The 14525-nt window shown below is 40.7% G+C and overlaps 2 protein-coding genes across 5 annotated transcripts; both read left to right on the top strand.

Moving 5' to 3' along the window:
* Positions 1-622: 622 nt before the first annotated feature.
* On the top strand, positions 623-8714 carry TMBIM4 (transmembrane BAX inhibitor motif containing 4). Of its 2 annotated transcripts, none has more exons than XM_075149152.1 (7): positions 623-798; positions 2534-2642; positions 3942-4047; positions 5580-5613; positions 6596-6713; positions 7193-7238; positions 7836-8714. In XM_075149152.1, the coding sequence occupies exons 1-7, from the start codon at positions 702-704 to the stop codon at positions 8040-8042; spliced, it is 717 nt and encodes a 238-aa protein (XP_075005253.1). In that variant the 5' UTR covers positions 623-701; the 3' UTR covers positions 8043-8714. The 2 variants fall into 2 exon arrangements, with proteins under 2 accessions (XP_075005253.1, XP_075005243.1); XM_075149142.1 differs by having other exon boundaries at positions 680-989.
* A 90-nt stretch (positions 8715-8804) lies between these two features.
* Positions 8805-14153, top strand: LLPH (LLP homolog, long-term synaptic facilitation factor). Of its 3 annotated transcripts, none has more exons than XM_075149165.1 (3): positions 8805-9511; positions 9656-9839; positions 13246-14153. In XM_075149165.1, the coding sequence occupies exons 1-3, from the start codon at positions 9407-9409 to the stop codon at positions 13407-13409; spliced, it is 453 nt and encodes a 150-aa protein (XP_075005266.1). In that variant the 5' UTR covers positions 8805-9406; the 3' UTR covers positions 13410-14153. The 3 variants fall into 3 exon arrangements, with proteins under 3 accessions (XP_075005266.1, XP_075005275.1, XP_075005283.1); XM_075149174.1 differs by having other exon boundaries at positions 9426-9578; XM_075149182.1 differs by lacking the exon at positions 8805-9511 and having other exon boundaries at positions 9584-9839.
* Positions 14154-14525: the final 372 nt, after the last annotated feature.

The raw sequence follows: 14525 nt of genomic DNA, 5'->3' as shown, positions 1-14525 counted from the left end.
GCAGAGGAGCTAGAGGTGAATCAAAGGTGAAAACCAGTAAAAGGGCTGATTTTTCAGTCACTGGAACTTCCTCTCCAGACCTTTCAGACCTAAAATAGACACAGGAAATGCTGTTTAAGACAAACACAAACACAATGCTTCCTCAAGCCATCCTGAATCATGCGCGGGGCAGGCCGGGGCGGGTAAATGTCAGTACGCTGAAGAGATCTTCGCAGGAAACCCAATCCTACTCTGCTCATGCAAATCCCGCATGTAAAAGCTAAAGAACGCGGGTGTCTCCCGTCCCGAGGCCACTCTCCGCCCAGGCACACCAAGCCGAGTCCCGCAGCCACCCGCGGCCCGGCGGCAGCCGTTGGCACCGCCACCCGGTGGCCGCCGCCGCTCTCCTCAGCCCTGCCTCCCTCCCGCTGCAGACTCTGCCCAGTCTGCAGCGACAGCGGGGGACGCCAGGCGGGAAGAGCCGGTCGGGTACGGTCGGGTACGGCCCGGCGCCGCGCAGCGCCGACACCCCCGCCGCCGGCGCCCCCGCCGCCGCCGCCGCCGCCGCCCGGCCGCCCCCACAGCGCCCCCTGTGAAGGCGGGCAGCCGCGATCGACGAGCTCGGCCGCTCGGCGGAGGGCCCTGCTCGGCGGTGCGGGGTGCGACTGTCTCTCCCGGAAGCGGGGCGGTTGTCGCCGTTGCTGTGGGAGGCGGCGGCGGCGATGGCGGCGGCGGAGCAGCTCTACCCGCGGAGCTCCATCGAAGATGACTTCAACTATGGCACGAACGTGGCCTCGGCCAGTGTCCACATCCGCATGGGTAGGGACTGGGGCGGGGGATGCGTAAGGCCGCCCCGCCACGAGTTCCCCCCTTCAGGCCCCCCCCAGCCCTTGCGGAGCGGCCCCTGCTGCCTCCCCTGTCTGGGCGGTCAAAGGGGCTGTCGTACCCCCGTGCTCCCAACAAGTTCCTCTCTGTCAACCCCGCCGCCTGTGGCGTTTCGCTGAATTCAGGTTCTGCGCAATATTTTAACCTTCTGGGTAAAGGCTGTGGGCGGGGAGCCAGGGCGTTACTTAGTCCAGGTTGAGCATCGAGGGTGAGAAAAAGATGGATGGCTGGCGAAAGGCTGGATTTTATCATTTCAGTGTATAGGGGGCAGGTCTTTTTATGAGAGGGATTAAACCCATATAGATTCGGACTTGATTTTCCCCAGAGTGATGCATTTTGAAGCCCAAACAAGATACATAAGATGTATAAAAGCTAAAATTGGTGCCCGTAATTACAGTAGTTGAACCAGGAGACAGAGGGATTTGAATTTCTTCTGTGAGGTGGTAAAATATTGTCTCTTCCGCTGAGGTGTTTGCGTGCTATAAGGTCATATTAGTGGCCATGAGATACTGCTTTGCTGTTAATATGCAGGTCTCAAATGCATTGAATACTCTTGTAGATGGTGCCTGATCAGTAATCCTTGCTGAAATAGCTATAGTGTTATTGGATACATCTTGGAATAAAAACAGCTGTGTGCTGTGAATTTTTTATTAGATATTTCTGATAAACAGGAGACCTCTTCCTACAAAAAACAGTTTTATCTTGTTTGGAAAATAAAGGACGCCATAGGAAATATGAAAGAGGTATTGCCATTAGCAAAATTGCAGATGCATTTAATAATGTGGGGAGAAGGCTTTGCTAGATAGCAGGCTACCTCTAGGTTTGTTCGGTTTATTACAACAGAGTAGGCCCCAGTCCTTCATGGCTTACAAATATGTTTAACTTTACTTGCTGCAAGCAGGTAATTCAGCTTCTCATAGTATCTGCTCTTAACCTTGTTTAGGCTGTTCTGTTAAGGATTTAATGGATTTTCACTGTAAGCTTATTCTTCCTTTCAGAGCATTTTGCCTAATGGACTTGGTCTCCTTCCAGTCAGAGCAGAGAATATCTGTATGATATATCTGTATGTCCTGAACCACTCTCCATCTTCATGATTCTAGAATTATGAAGCCTGTTAGCTTAATTCTGGGATTTTTTATTTTTTCTAGCAGTTTGTATCTGTAGATACCGTTCAGTACAATGGAAGTTGCAAATGATGATGAACGATATCTAACATGGCAGAAGGTCAATCAAATAGATATTACTGTAAAGGTTTTTCTTTTCTAAACTTTTATGGCTGTTTCTATCTCCCACAGAACTTCCAAGTTAACCTTTCTTCATTTAGGTCCATTAGATACTAGCAACGTGATGGAGAAGGTATACTGTTAGTAATTTCTTAGTGAGATTAGGTGTATGTAGTTTTTAAAATAGTCTGAAGTAAATTCCTTGCAAATGTTTTTTGTATTTCTTTTGTCATCGTTGTTATTGTTTAAATAATGATGTCCAGGAATAAATGTAATTTTGCTGGAATACTGTGTCAGTTTTTTAAGGAAAAATGGCTTCTGTGCTTTTTCACTGTATAAAGAGTTTCTAACGGTTCCTTATCAAACAGAAAACTTGTATCTGATTTACTGTTGAACTTTGTAAGTGTAACTCAGAAGTGATTCCACTTTTATTTTTGTTATTCTAGCTTTTCTACGGAAAGTCTACAGCATTCTTTCCATTCAAGTTCTTTTGACCACAGTCACATCTGCAATTTTTCTGTACTCTACTGGAGTGCAGGCATTTGTTCATGAAAGGTAAATACTAAAATGAAATGGGGCTGTTTATCATATGTTAAGGATAGTTTATGTAGTTTGTTGCTCTGGAACACTTCAGTATTCCTAATCATTTTTATACCCTGTGTTTGTATTCTGTAATAGAAATTTTGTAACCTGATTAGGAAATAATTTTTCTGACATTTTTCTCCTTGGTTTATTATTAAAATTTATTTTTATTACTATCATTAAAGTTTATTTTAATCAATACTTTATTAATAGTGCTTATTTTAATATTTACGCTATGAAAATCTATACATCAGTTGCAGAACATCTTAATTATTGACATTTCTTGTTTTATGGTCTGAGTATCTGCTTTTAGAATCTGTTAGGAATGCTGTTGTTTATAGGTACCTGTTCCAAAAAGCTGAATCATGTCTTACTCCTCTCCTTCCCTCCCCCATCTTCTTTTGTTTGTTTGTGTGGTTTTTTTCCTGAAAACTAGCCTGCTAAAATTCCTGTGGGCTTGCATCTTTTTGCCTCTCAGATTCTCATGAGAAAAAAAAAAAGTCTCAAAAACCAAACTGTGGTGAATGGGCAGGGGAAAACAACAAGTGGGGAAAGAAGGAGAGCACTGAGTCCAGTTTCTGGTTTCCCCCAAGTGCACTTGCAGACTTTGCTTTTACTTTCACTTCAAAGCCCAAATAAAAAAGGAGCATAAAACGCTATATGAAAGTTTCTATATAAGCTATGGTTTATACAACAGGTTGTAAAACTACAGTTTTCTACTTAAATCTGATAATTTAAAATCATCCTGCTCACCTAAAACTGTTGTGATTTTGTGTTTGATTTTGGCCCAGTTTTTGCTTGGAGGGCTGCTGAATGATTTAATTATAGCGATACTTACTGGTCAGTACTGATTTTCTTTGGTGCAGTTAGTGCCCATGTTTGTTGCATTCAAGTACTTATAAAAATGAACTCCCTGAATGTGGAGTTCTTAATAGGCAAAATGTTACATACACTTTAATGCTGTTAGTTTAGTACAGATAGATTTTCCTTTTCATACGGGGTCATCGCCAGGTGATGGATTCCTGGGCAATCTTGAGCTTCAGTGTGAAAAAATTGTCTTTACTTGTGACTGTACTATTTTTAACTGATTATCTGTGGTGGTATGTTTTAGAGCAGTTTTATTGTAAAACTTGTTTTGCATTTACTTTGGATATACAGAGCAGTATCTTTATCTAGGTGATCACTTAAAAACTTGGTTTTATATAAACTGTTTTTTAGTCTACCGGGTATTTTATTTTCATTTTGGTGACTTTTTTGTATGAAACTTTACAGGCCTGCCTTGCTTTTGATATCTGGCTTTGGATCTTTGGCTATAATCGTGGCACTGACCCTCTACAGACACCAGCATCCTGTTAATTTATACCTGCTTTTTGGATTTGTAAGTATTTATGTAAATTCAATTGTAATAATTCCTAGAATATCTTTCATTGTGATGACCTCCTTGAAGCAAACTAGTGGTGGCTATACACTCACGAAGTTCTGAGTTATTTTTTGGAGGTTCTATCCACAGGTTGTTCTAGATATCCTCTACTTCAGGTTTCTTCCAGCATCTTTTTGGGAAGAGTGTTAGAACTTGAAATCAGGTTGAACAAGCTTTTTTTTTGTGTGTAAGAGTATAAATATATCTGCCTGCTGTCACTGTTCTGTTGATATCAGTGATTTTTCTATGAAACTGCTCAGTAGGAAAGAAGGAGGCATTTCTGTTACCTTATTTGTTTAAGGGACAACCTCTAGAAGAGACCCAAATGCAACCAGCCATGTGTGTTTATTTCATTCATTGTTTTCTTTTTGATGCTAAATTCTGAGCATGTTTCCAACACAGGCGGCTCAATCAGAGTTGTCCTCAAATTTCAGTCTCCTGCCTGATGTTGCAAATTTGTGGATGTGGGCTAACTGTTGCTCTTGGATATTTTGGATTATGTAGCAAATCAGTCTTCTGAAAAGAAGTCACAGTAGCACCATTTGAATTTGATGCTTTAGGAGTTGCCTAAATTGTATTTGTGATAAAATGGGAAGGCAGCTTTGCTGTGTAAGTAAATAGACTGTTTAAATTGTAATGCAGTTATATGCTTCCTGACTTCAGAACTCTTGCAGGAGAATAAAATGTTTGAAAACTTTCAACGTGCACCTGTAACAAGGAGTGATCTCATAGTTTGGCCAAATGTGGTATGGGAGTTTGTGGTATGACAGTTTAAGTATTACATTGCGTAAGAATAGAAGGATTCAAATCTGTGTGTGACAAATTGGTTTAAACAAAATATGGGTTAAACGTTCTGTTATTTCTGACCTCTTGGTTCATGCCGTAGATACTTTTCTCATCTTTTATTGTAATGAAACTTAATTTGAAATTACCTTTTAGAAAAACTCAGGGCCCATACTAGCCTTCAGCCCAGACAGCGATAATATATTTGATCTTAAGTTAGCTGTTTCAAAACAAGGACAAGTGGGAAAAGGAAATTGATGTAGACGCTTAGCTGTCTAATGAGATATTAAGAGTGTTGGATGAAAGTATTTCAAAAATTGAAAAGCATGCAAAAAGCTGAAAACAGTTCATTTCTAGTAGCAGCTCTGAGAAATTTTATAGCCCCTTGAATAGTTCGTAAGAAGTGTGTGTGCTTTGAGTAGAAAACCTAAGTGGCATTTTTCTGTAGGGACTGCCTCTCATTCATTTTCAGTTTATATTGTATTATTTTTATGTAGCATGACAACTTCCAGCACAGTAAGACAGTATGAGTGCCATTTTCTTGTTGAAAATTAAACATGTTTTCATATACAAAGATTTAACAAGAGAGCTAATGTAATGCATGCTGGGATTATGTAGCAGAATGGGGCTCATTGCATGTGAAGTCTCTGTGTAAGTGTTTTGTGGGTTTTTTTGTCCTCGTAATTTTTTGTTTTTGCTTTTTGTAGACCGTACTGGAAGCACTCACAGTTGCCATTACAGGTAAATGGTAGCCATCCTGTTGTCTGATTCCTTAAAGAAATTGGAAAAGGAATCCAATATGTTGTACTAATTGCCGTCTGAGATTCCTAGATGTGACTAAAGTGATAATAAATCCCTTGTTTGAAAATTTTAATGACAGTGATATGAGTTTAGCAAAAAACAGAGAATCAAGGGAGAAAACTAGATTCTGATCCAGAACTGAAACTATGTAAACCTGAAGTGAGAAATGAGTTGTGCCATCTATTCTTTCGGTACAGCTAGCAATGCTCTTTCCTGTAAGGCAGCTCTAAGCAGAGCTGATCTGCAAGTGAAATAACCTTGTTTCCTCCAAGGGAATTACTTTGAGTTTGGAGAGTTCTGTACTTGGTTGTCAGGGTTGAGATGGGGCAGCGTGCGGAGAAGCCACCTTGTGCTATAGCTTCCAGCATAAGATGAAACCTCTTCATTGTGGCTTATGATCTCCTGCAAAAAAAAGTTGTTTGGGGAAAGGAAAGCTTAAGGAGAAAGGAGGGAAGAAAAAGGTTCCACTCATTTCTCTTATCTTTCCCCTCCTACCCCCTAATCAAAACTTTTATGAGCCTTTATAGAGGACTGACTGTGTTGTGATTTTTTTTTTTCTTTGTTTCAGTATCATGAAAAATTCAGATAGCTTTTTCCTTAAGATCCCACATATCTAGGTTTAAAATACTTATTTTCTTTTTTTAATTTATTTCTTATTGTGAGTAGGGAAGGTCGGTTATCTCCATTTAAGACGCTACAGCCATACTATAAATGACAAACTTAGTGCAAGGGTCTGTGAGTCCTATGGTCATGATTTTGAAGTGCAAAGACAAGTTCACGCATAATTTACTTTTTTTTGTTCACAGTTAAGATTTTTTTTTTCCTGTCTGTGAAAGTTTAAACTTCTGTTTCCTCAAAAGATAACTTAGCAAATCCATAGTGTAGTGTTCTTCAAATGACAGTTTACTTTTTCTGTTTATAGTCAGTTTCTATGATGTGTCTGTCGTCTTGCAAGCCTTTATTCTTACTACTGCTGTATTTCTTGGACTGACTGTATATACCTTGCAGTCAAAGAGAGACTTCAGCAAATTTGGAGCAAGGTATGTTGTCGTATTGATGATTTTTTTTTTTTTCCCGCTAAGCTAGTTTTTCCTGTTTTTAAAGCAAGCTTTGCAGATATAATAATGAATACAGGTCAATAGAACCTGCCTCAAGGGAATGGTGAGCGTGTTATTTATCTTAAATTATTAATTTTATGCAGTTCTGCTTTCTTGATAAGAAATTCTTTCTTGTGATTATGATTCTTAAAACTGTAGTATTATGCTAGTTTACCCGGACTTTTCACTGAGGCAGAAGGCAGCTGCTTCAAATATTTTTAAAAAAGTAAATTTAGGACATAACTTGTGACGGTTTTATAAAACCGAGTTCTACTGCTGATACCAATGAAGAGTTGGCCTGTAAGAATTATGGACATTTTCTTACCAAATGTACTGTGAAGAGGTTTTGTAGGAAGGGAAGAGATTTTAAGTAAAATTTAAAAGAAAAGATATTATTGCTCACAGGTTGTTTTTTTTTTCAGCCTCTTTGCTTGTTTGTGGATTTTAATCTTCTCGGGTTTCTTGAGGGTAAGATACCTTGTGTTCAAGGTTAAAAAACATTCTTTAATATAAATCTAACTAACTTCTGGTATAACAAAGTTATAACTTTGGTATAACTGGTTTTGGACAGTCCAATATAGCTTAATGAACGAAAATTCCTAACCAGATCCATTACTGTTGTAGATCACGCTGGTGATCTTTTAACCATTCATTTCCAATTCAAATTTTTGTTGGATGCTGTTCTTGCTAATGTAGAAGTGGTATTTGTGTTGATTGAAAAAAATTGTCAGTCGAGATCCACTACTTGATTGAGAGAATGGGAAGGAGATTTGGGTTTTAATTGTATTTTCTTTTTCTAATTTTTCTGCTGTTGCTAATATTCTGGAGACCAGAGCTTCCTTAAGTAGAGGCACTTTTACTCAGTTAAAGAGATTGTGTGACTGGGGACTATATGAAAGAAGAACATTGAAATGTCATTGTAATATTGTATTTGTGTGCAGTAAAACAGTAAAAAGACAGTGTGTATCCTTGTTTTAAATGCGGCATATCATTATGCAGGGATTTTAATATTAAAAAGAAAATGAAGTTTACAAATTTTTTTTTTCATGTTTCATTTGCCTCCAGCTGTTTTTCTACAGTGAGACAACAGAGTTGGTGTTTGCTGCCGCTGGAGCTCTTCTGTTCTGTGGATTTATTATTTATGATACTCATTTGCTGATGCACAAATTATCCCCTGAAGAGTACATACTGGCTGCAATCAATCTCTACTTGGACATCATCAATTTGTTCTTACACCTGCTGCGTTTACTGGAAGCATTTAATAAAAAATAGTCAAAAGCGGTGTGGTTTGACTATAGCGTATATAAAGTTAAGTACCTAGATAGTGTTTGGATGATCTACAGACTGTGTAGTTCTGTCTTCTAGAGACTGAATCTTTATTACTTTTTCATTCCATGAATATTGATCCCTCCTTAGGAAAAAAAGGCTTTTTATGTAGCTAAGTTCTTCTCTAGAATATATATATTTTATGTAGTTAACATGCTGTCATCATTTCAGTCACTTTTTTAATCACTTAATTTGCACTTGACATAATTCATGATTAAAATGTTTGCCAACTTCTGATTGCTCCAGAGTAAGCCTCTCTCCGCTATTCTGTAGCTGCTGGAAATGTTTCCTTTGGGATTGCAAGTGTGTGTACCGCATAAGGGTAGCCCGAGTTTATCATTGTGCAATGTTTTACTAAGCTGAAATTTTTTCTAGTTTTTGTTTGGTAAAATGGAATGCTGTCTCTAACAGAGATGCTCTGTTCTTGTTAAGGGCTGTCAGATTATTGTGTAAACTGGGAGGGTATTAAAACAATTAAAGGGAATGTTCTTCATTTAAGTATTATTTATTGCCTATCTTTCAGTGTTCTGAAAAATCATTTGGAGGTGGATTCTGGCATTTTATCAACTTGTGTATATTAAGGTTAATGGGCTGTCAATAAAAATTGGAAAACCTCTAGTCTCTTCTTGCAGCCGAGGCTGGGAACCGGGGGGCGCTGGGGAGGAGCGCTGTAAACCCCGGCTGGACAGGCAAGCCCTGCCTGGCGGGGGGGGGGGTGCCGCGGCAGCGGCTGTTTCCAGGCTGCGGAAATCCTGGGATGGCAGGCGGGGTAGAAACAATTTTGAAAGGCTTTCTTACTTCATACGCAGCGCTGGAGTCGCAGCACTGTTCCTGCTCACCTGTCCTGTCAGACGGGTTAGCAAAAAGGCGGGGCAGTACTTGGGGAACGTCCCGTGTCCTGCCACAGGCGGGGCCGACGTATGCTTTCTGTGCTGGAACTTGGCTGGCTGAGGCTACCGAAGTACAACTGCAGATTGCTTTGAGCAACTGTGATGATTTCTCTCTTCTGTCTTAGGGTTTCATTAAGAAATGTGTGGCAGTAGCTAAAAATAAAACTTCACTTTTTTCCCGGTGATGAAATACGTGTTTATTTGCTCATCCGCCCCCACCACCCTTCACACACAGCGGTGGTGGGACATCACACCGCAGCGCACGGCCCGCTGCGCACAGCTGGTCCGTAGCGCAACTCGAGGTAGGAGGGCGGCGGGGCGAGGCGGGACTCGCCTTCCTCCCGCCGGAGCGGCGGCGGAGCGCTCGCTCGGAGAGTTACGGTAGAACCGGCCGTACCGCGGAGAGGCTGGAGAAGCTCTATGGGGGCGGGGCCCGGACGCGTCAGCCTGCGCCGCCCTGCGCATGCGCGGAGAGCGAACGCAGCGAAGCGGAAGCGTGGACGGCGGGCCTCGTGCGCGGCTGGCGTGAGCGGGGGGAAGGGCGGTCCCTGTGTCCGCGCGCTGCTCGGCCGTTGGGAGGGCGGCAGCTGAGGTAATGGCGCCCGCGCCGCCTTAACGGCTCCCCTGCCCTGCGCTTGCCTCGCCCTCACCATTTCCCTCTTCCCTAAGGACATGGCGAAAAGCCTGAGGAGCAAATGGAAGAGGAAGATGCGGGCGGAGAAGAGGAAGAAGAACGCGCCCAAGGAGCTGGAGAGGCTGAAGAAAATCTTGGGACCCAAAGCGGACGTCGTCATGGAGGAGGTCAAGGAGGTGGCGACCGTGCTGCCCCCCAGGAAAGTCCTCGAGCAAGGGGGTGAGTTGGGCTCTCGCTGGGCGGCGCTGGAGTTACGGGAGGGCCCCGCTGGCAAACCGGAGAGGGGCCCGCGGGAGGCCGAGGTGCCCGCGCCGGCTGTCACCCGGCCCTGGGTTGCCCAAGACCTGCCTTTTCAGAGCCCGGCTATCCTTTCCTCCCACCCCACCACCCCCCGTCACGTTTCTAGCGTGTTTTTCACTATATCAGTTCTTCTGTTGCAACCACCCAAGTGCAGGGATGTCCTGCGGTGTATTTATTATTGTTCCTGTGACTTCCGCTATCGTGATCAGACTTATGATTATTACAGGTTGAGAATAGTGCTTTGGAAAATCAAATCTTTATCTTTTAAAGCCAAGAGATGCTATTAAATCATTGAATGTGGTCATTTCACAACATTAGCTTCTATATTGCATCCGGTCACTCGTGGAACAAACTTATTAACATTTGATTTAAAGTATGTAGTATTTTATGGAGAGACATTTCTTTGTGAAGACATCAGGTGAGTGAGGATTCATCACTTAGCAGTTTTTCCAATCACAGCATTATATTTGCTGTTAAATTGGAGATAGGATATGATTTCTGTCCTAGTTTAAGGAGGACACTAAGCATATAAAAGTTGGACCTAAATCTAAAGTAATTTCGTAGAGATTTTATCAAGGATAGAGTATTTTTTTTTCCTTTTTAAATGTACTGTCTAAAGGTAGGGGTATTAGGGACCCTGTTTTTTGTATGCTAATTAATGCTGCATTGCACGTGGTGCAGGAGTGGGTGGTATGAGGTGTCTACAGATAATGCCATCTTCCTCTCTATTCCTTGAATAGGATGTAGTCTGTAAAGGAAGTAACCCAGGGATTTCCAAGATCTTAAATAGCCCAAGATCTTAAATAGCTATGTACTGGACAGGGTCAGAAAGACACCTTCTTTTTCCAAAACTGCAGTCATAGTCTTTTTGCTTCTCCAATTTATGCCACTTAAGGTGTTATGATATTGCTGATGTGAGCTTTTTATGTGGCATGCAGAAGTCTCTTGAAGACACCACAGTGGGGATACAGAATAATGCTAGTAATCACCGTCAGTCACGCAGCCAGTTTTGTCAGTGTTTCAGAAATTAGGAAGGACAGGGAAGTGTGAGGTTGAATAGCAGAGCCTGTAAACTATACTGAAAATGGAAATGGAATGCTATATAAAAATACTTGCTCAATTAAGGGTAGCTTGGAGTATAATTTGTAACTTTATCCGTGGTTCTGATTTGTCCTATAAACCAGATGTAAAAGTTGTTCTTTATGGGATTGTTAGAATTGAATTTCCAAAATGTTTTGGAACATTGTCAGCCTTCTGATACTGATGCTGAAGCTGGAGGAAACATCATTGTCTTAAACCTAGTTTCTGAAGCAAATGCCTGGCTAGCTGTCATTCCTGCACCCCCTTCCAAGTCTGCTGGCAACTTTTCTACAAGTGGCCAGTTTCACTTGGCCTTTGTTGAGATAGCAGCCTCAGAAATACCTAAGAATATATATATTTTTCACAAAACAACTACAAGTTTTGTGAAAATAATGGTGTCTTCTTTGAGAGGACTTTCCAGCACTGTTTGTGGACACAAGGGAGTTCACATCGCCAAATGTTATAAGGACTGAAGTAGATGAAAGCTTCATCCAGAATATGCGCTTTCCGTAGGTAGGTGAATAATTTTCCAGCCTAAGAAAGTATATAGGTGTATATTAGGGACATATTTCCATTCACAGCACTCTGTGAAATAATTCTTTTTTTTTCAAGTTTTGTTGTTACGAAAAAAAATAATGGAAGGTCTGGCTAGCCTTGGTCAACGATGGTTTTGTAGCTGTTTTTAAAACTTTGTGAGCATGCACTTATTTTTCAAGATAATCATATCCATTGAGTCTGCTTCAATAACCTACTTCTATAGCTTTTTTTCTTGGTCCTTTTCTCTTTGTCTTTAACCCCTTTGATAGGTTTTCTTTATGTCCTTGGACCACTTCTGCTCAATAGGTTTCTTCCTGTTACTGATTCCTACAGCATCCTTGAAATTGCAGAGTATGATAAAAACGTTGTGCTGTGTGAACAATGGGTATTTTTTATCCAGGAGTATTTCTTAATTTAGTTAATGTTGCAGCTGACATTTATTGTGGATGTGCTTTTTTGCAGTCAAAATTTGTGTAACAGATTAATCTCAATTATATGATAGGACAGGAATCAGAGAAAAAGCCTATGTACATGGAGTTGGTTTTCTTTGGAGTGTTGGGTTTTTTTGCGTTGTGTTGTTGGAGGCCATCTCTCCTTCTATGACATTTGGAAAACAGCGCTGTTAACAAGGCTTCATGTTATGTTTCTCTTGATGTCTCAGGAGGTTTCTGGAGCTGGGACTTTTTTTGCTGCCTGTCCCATGCTGGATCAGTCTGTGGTTGTGCCAGCAGGCAGTAGGCCCCGTGCTGATTCTCTGCTGACTACAAGTATTTGTATCCCAACTTTAGGGCTCCCTAAGCACGTCTTTGTGGTGCAGATCCCTGTAGACTGTCGGCATGCTTCAACTATTGAAGCAGCACGTTGGCCTTTTCCTCATGAACTTTGTCTCCCAACATCAGACAGGCACAACAGAAAAAAGTGGTTTTTCCTCTCTGTAAAAGCTCTGATAAAGCTTTTAGAGTTGCACATGGGTGGTTTGGAAACAAGGCTGAAATTAAATAGTAGAGCACAGTTCAAATCTATACTTAACAAGGTGTTGCCCTTGTAGTTGTCTTCTCTCACCGAGACGTGACGTTCATGTGGTGTTAGCTAGCTGGGGACACCGTTCTTGGGAGTGACCATGTCACAGGCAATCTTCCTGATCCTAGAGATTAATCCTCTATTTCTGTCTCTAAATATATTAGATTTGACCTTGTGCTCCCTTTTTGAGGCAAATGTAGCATCACTGGTTCATGCTTCGTACTGTCATTGTATTTCAGCTTTTCTCTTTATTCTTCTCTTTACCTGTCTTCATCTTCCACTCACATTAATTTCATTTTTTAGAACAGATCTTAAACATGACATCATAAAAAGTGTTTAATTCTGCATATGTTTCAGTAAGCCTATGGCTTCCTGTATGGTTGCAGCATTTGATGGAGACCACACACAATGTTTTTAGACACAGTATTGGAACAGATGGCAGACCAAAGAATAAGGTGCTTTGCCCAGACATGGGTCTTCAGGGAAAATTCTGCGTATTTACTATCAGCTGTTGAAGTTCCTGGGTTGCAGTTGTATTGGTTTGGAAAGCGCCTTCAGTGTATGAAGCCTTCAGCTCTCTATTGTGCGTAGGGATATTTTTGCATCATTTTTGTGAATCTTGTAATTAAATAGCTTCTATGAAGCTCATTCATGTATTTTACTCACTATAAATACCTTTCTTTTTCAGATGACTGCAAAATGGACATAGATAATAAACGAAACAAAAAAACTCTTCTAGACCAGCATGGACAGTACCCAATATGGATGAATTCCAGGCAGAGAAAGAAGCTGAAGGCACAGCGTGTTAAAGGGAAAAAAAAATCAAAATTGGCCAAAGGCCTAGTCTGGTAAAATCAGAGTTTTGTAAGATCATGAGTATTTTACTCACAAAAAAAAATCCCAAATAAGTACATGATATTTTTCTGCTTGGCCATTGACTATAATTTGTTGTGTTGCATGAACTTTTTGAAGAGACTTTTAGGCCAGCAAATGATGAAAGCAATATCAACTTGGTGTCTGCCAAACTTAAAAAAAAAGAAAATGCAAAAAGCAAGCTGAGTGCCTTTGAATAGACGAAGTGTCTGCGGTTATCTGTCTTCTTGAGGGGGGAGGATCTTCATCTTTTATATTGTGAGTGCTGAAAATGCTAAAGGAAATCCTAAAAACAATGAAACTGTAAATGGTTTCTGTACTGTGGTCTCTGTCAATGTAACTTGTCTTTTAGTAAATTTAACCAAAGGATTCTGTAAACTCACCATATCCTTTAAATTCTGTAAAATTACTTTTGTTGTGCCGATTTGTGTTGCTTTTAACATCTGGTAATTAATGAAAACGGGCTTTTAACATGTAACTTGAAAGAGATTGTACGCTGAAATCAACAACCAAGACTGCATGAACTGTAAGTAAAAAGACAAAGTGTCAGTCTGACTTTAATTCGGAAAGAGAAAGTTGTTTTGAACAAAGAAGTATTTCACTGCTGTCTGTAACTGAAATATTGTAGGAACTAAATAACTGAAAGTAAAACCGATTCTGTTTTTATTAATATGAGAGAATGCAAATGCACAGATTGGAAATAAAATAGTTTTATTTAAGACATTTTCCAAGTTTTAGTAAAGTAAATGAGAATTTACTTTTCCATATGTATTTTCAGTAGCCTTTTATTCCTCTTAAAATGGTACTCATCTATCATGCTTTACAATGTGGGCATAGGATAAAATACTGCATGATTGCGTAACAGATGCCATTTATATGTGATTAGCTACAGTTGGTTGCGTATTACTCGGCAATAACATGTGATGACAGATGCAAGAATTAGTTGCCCTGAAAGCTTGTGTTTTTGAAATGTCTCTCATTTCAAGGATGGAAATAATTACAGTACCAATCCTGCAGTATGTTGCCTGTTGAAGTACCGTTCTTCGATACAGAGCATAACCTTTGTCCAACTTCGTCCAACTTCAAGATGGGATC

The sequence above is a fragment of the Calonectris borealis genome, chromosome 1, assembly GCF_964195595.1.
Source record: "Calonectris borealis chromosome 1, bCalBor7.hap1.2, whole genome shotgun sequence".
Lineage (NCBI taxonomy): Eukaryota > Metazoa > Chordata > Aves > Procellariiformes > Procellariidae > Calonectris > Calonectris borealis.
This window is presented reverse-complemented; position numbering and strand designations above follow the sequence as displayed.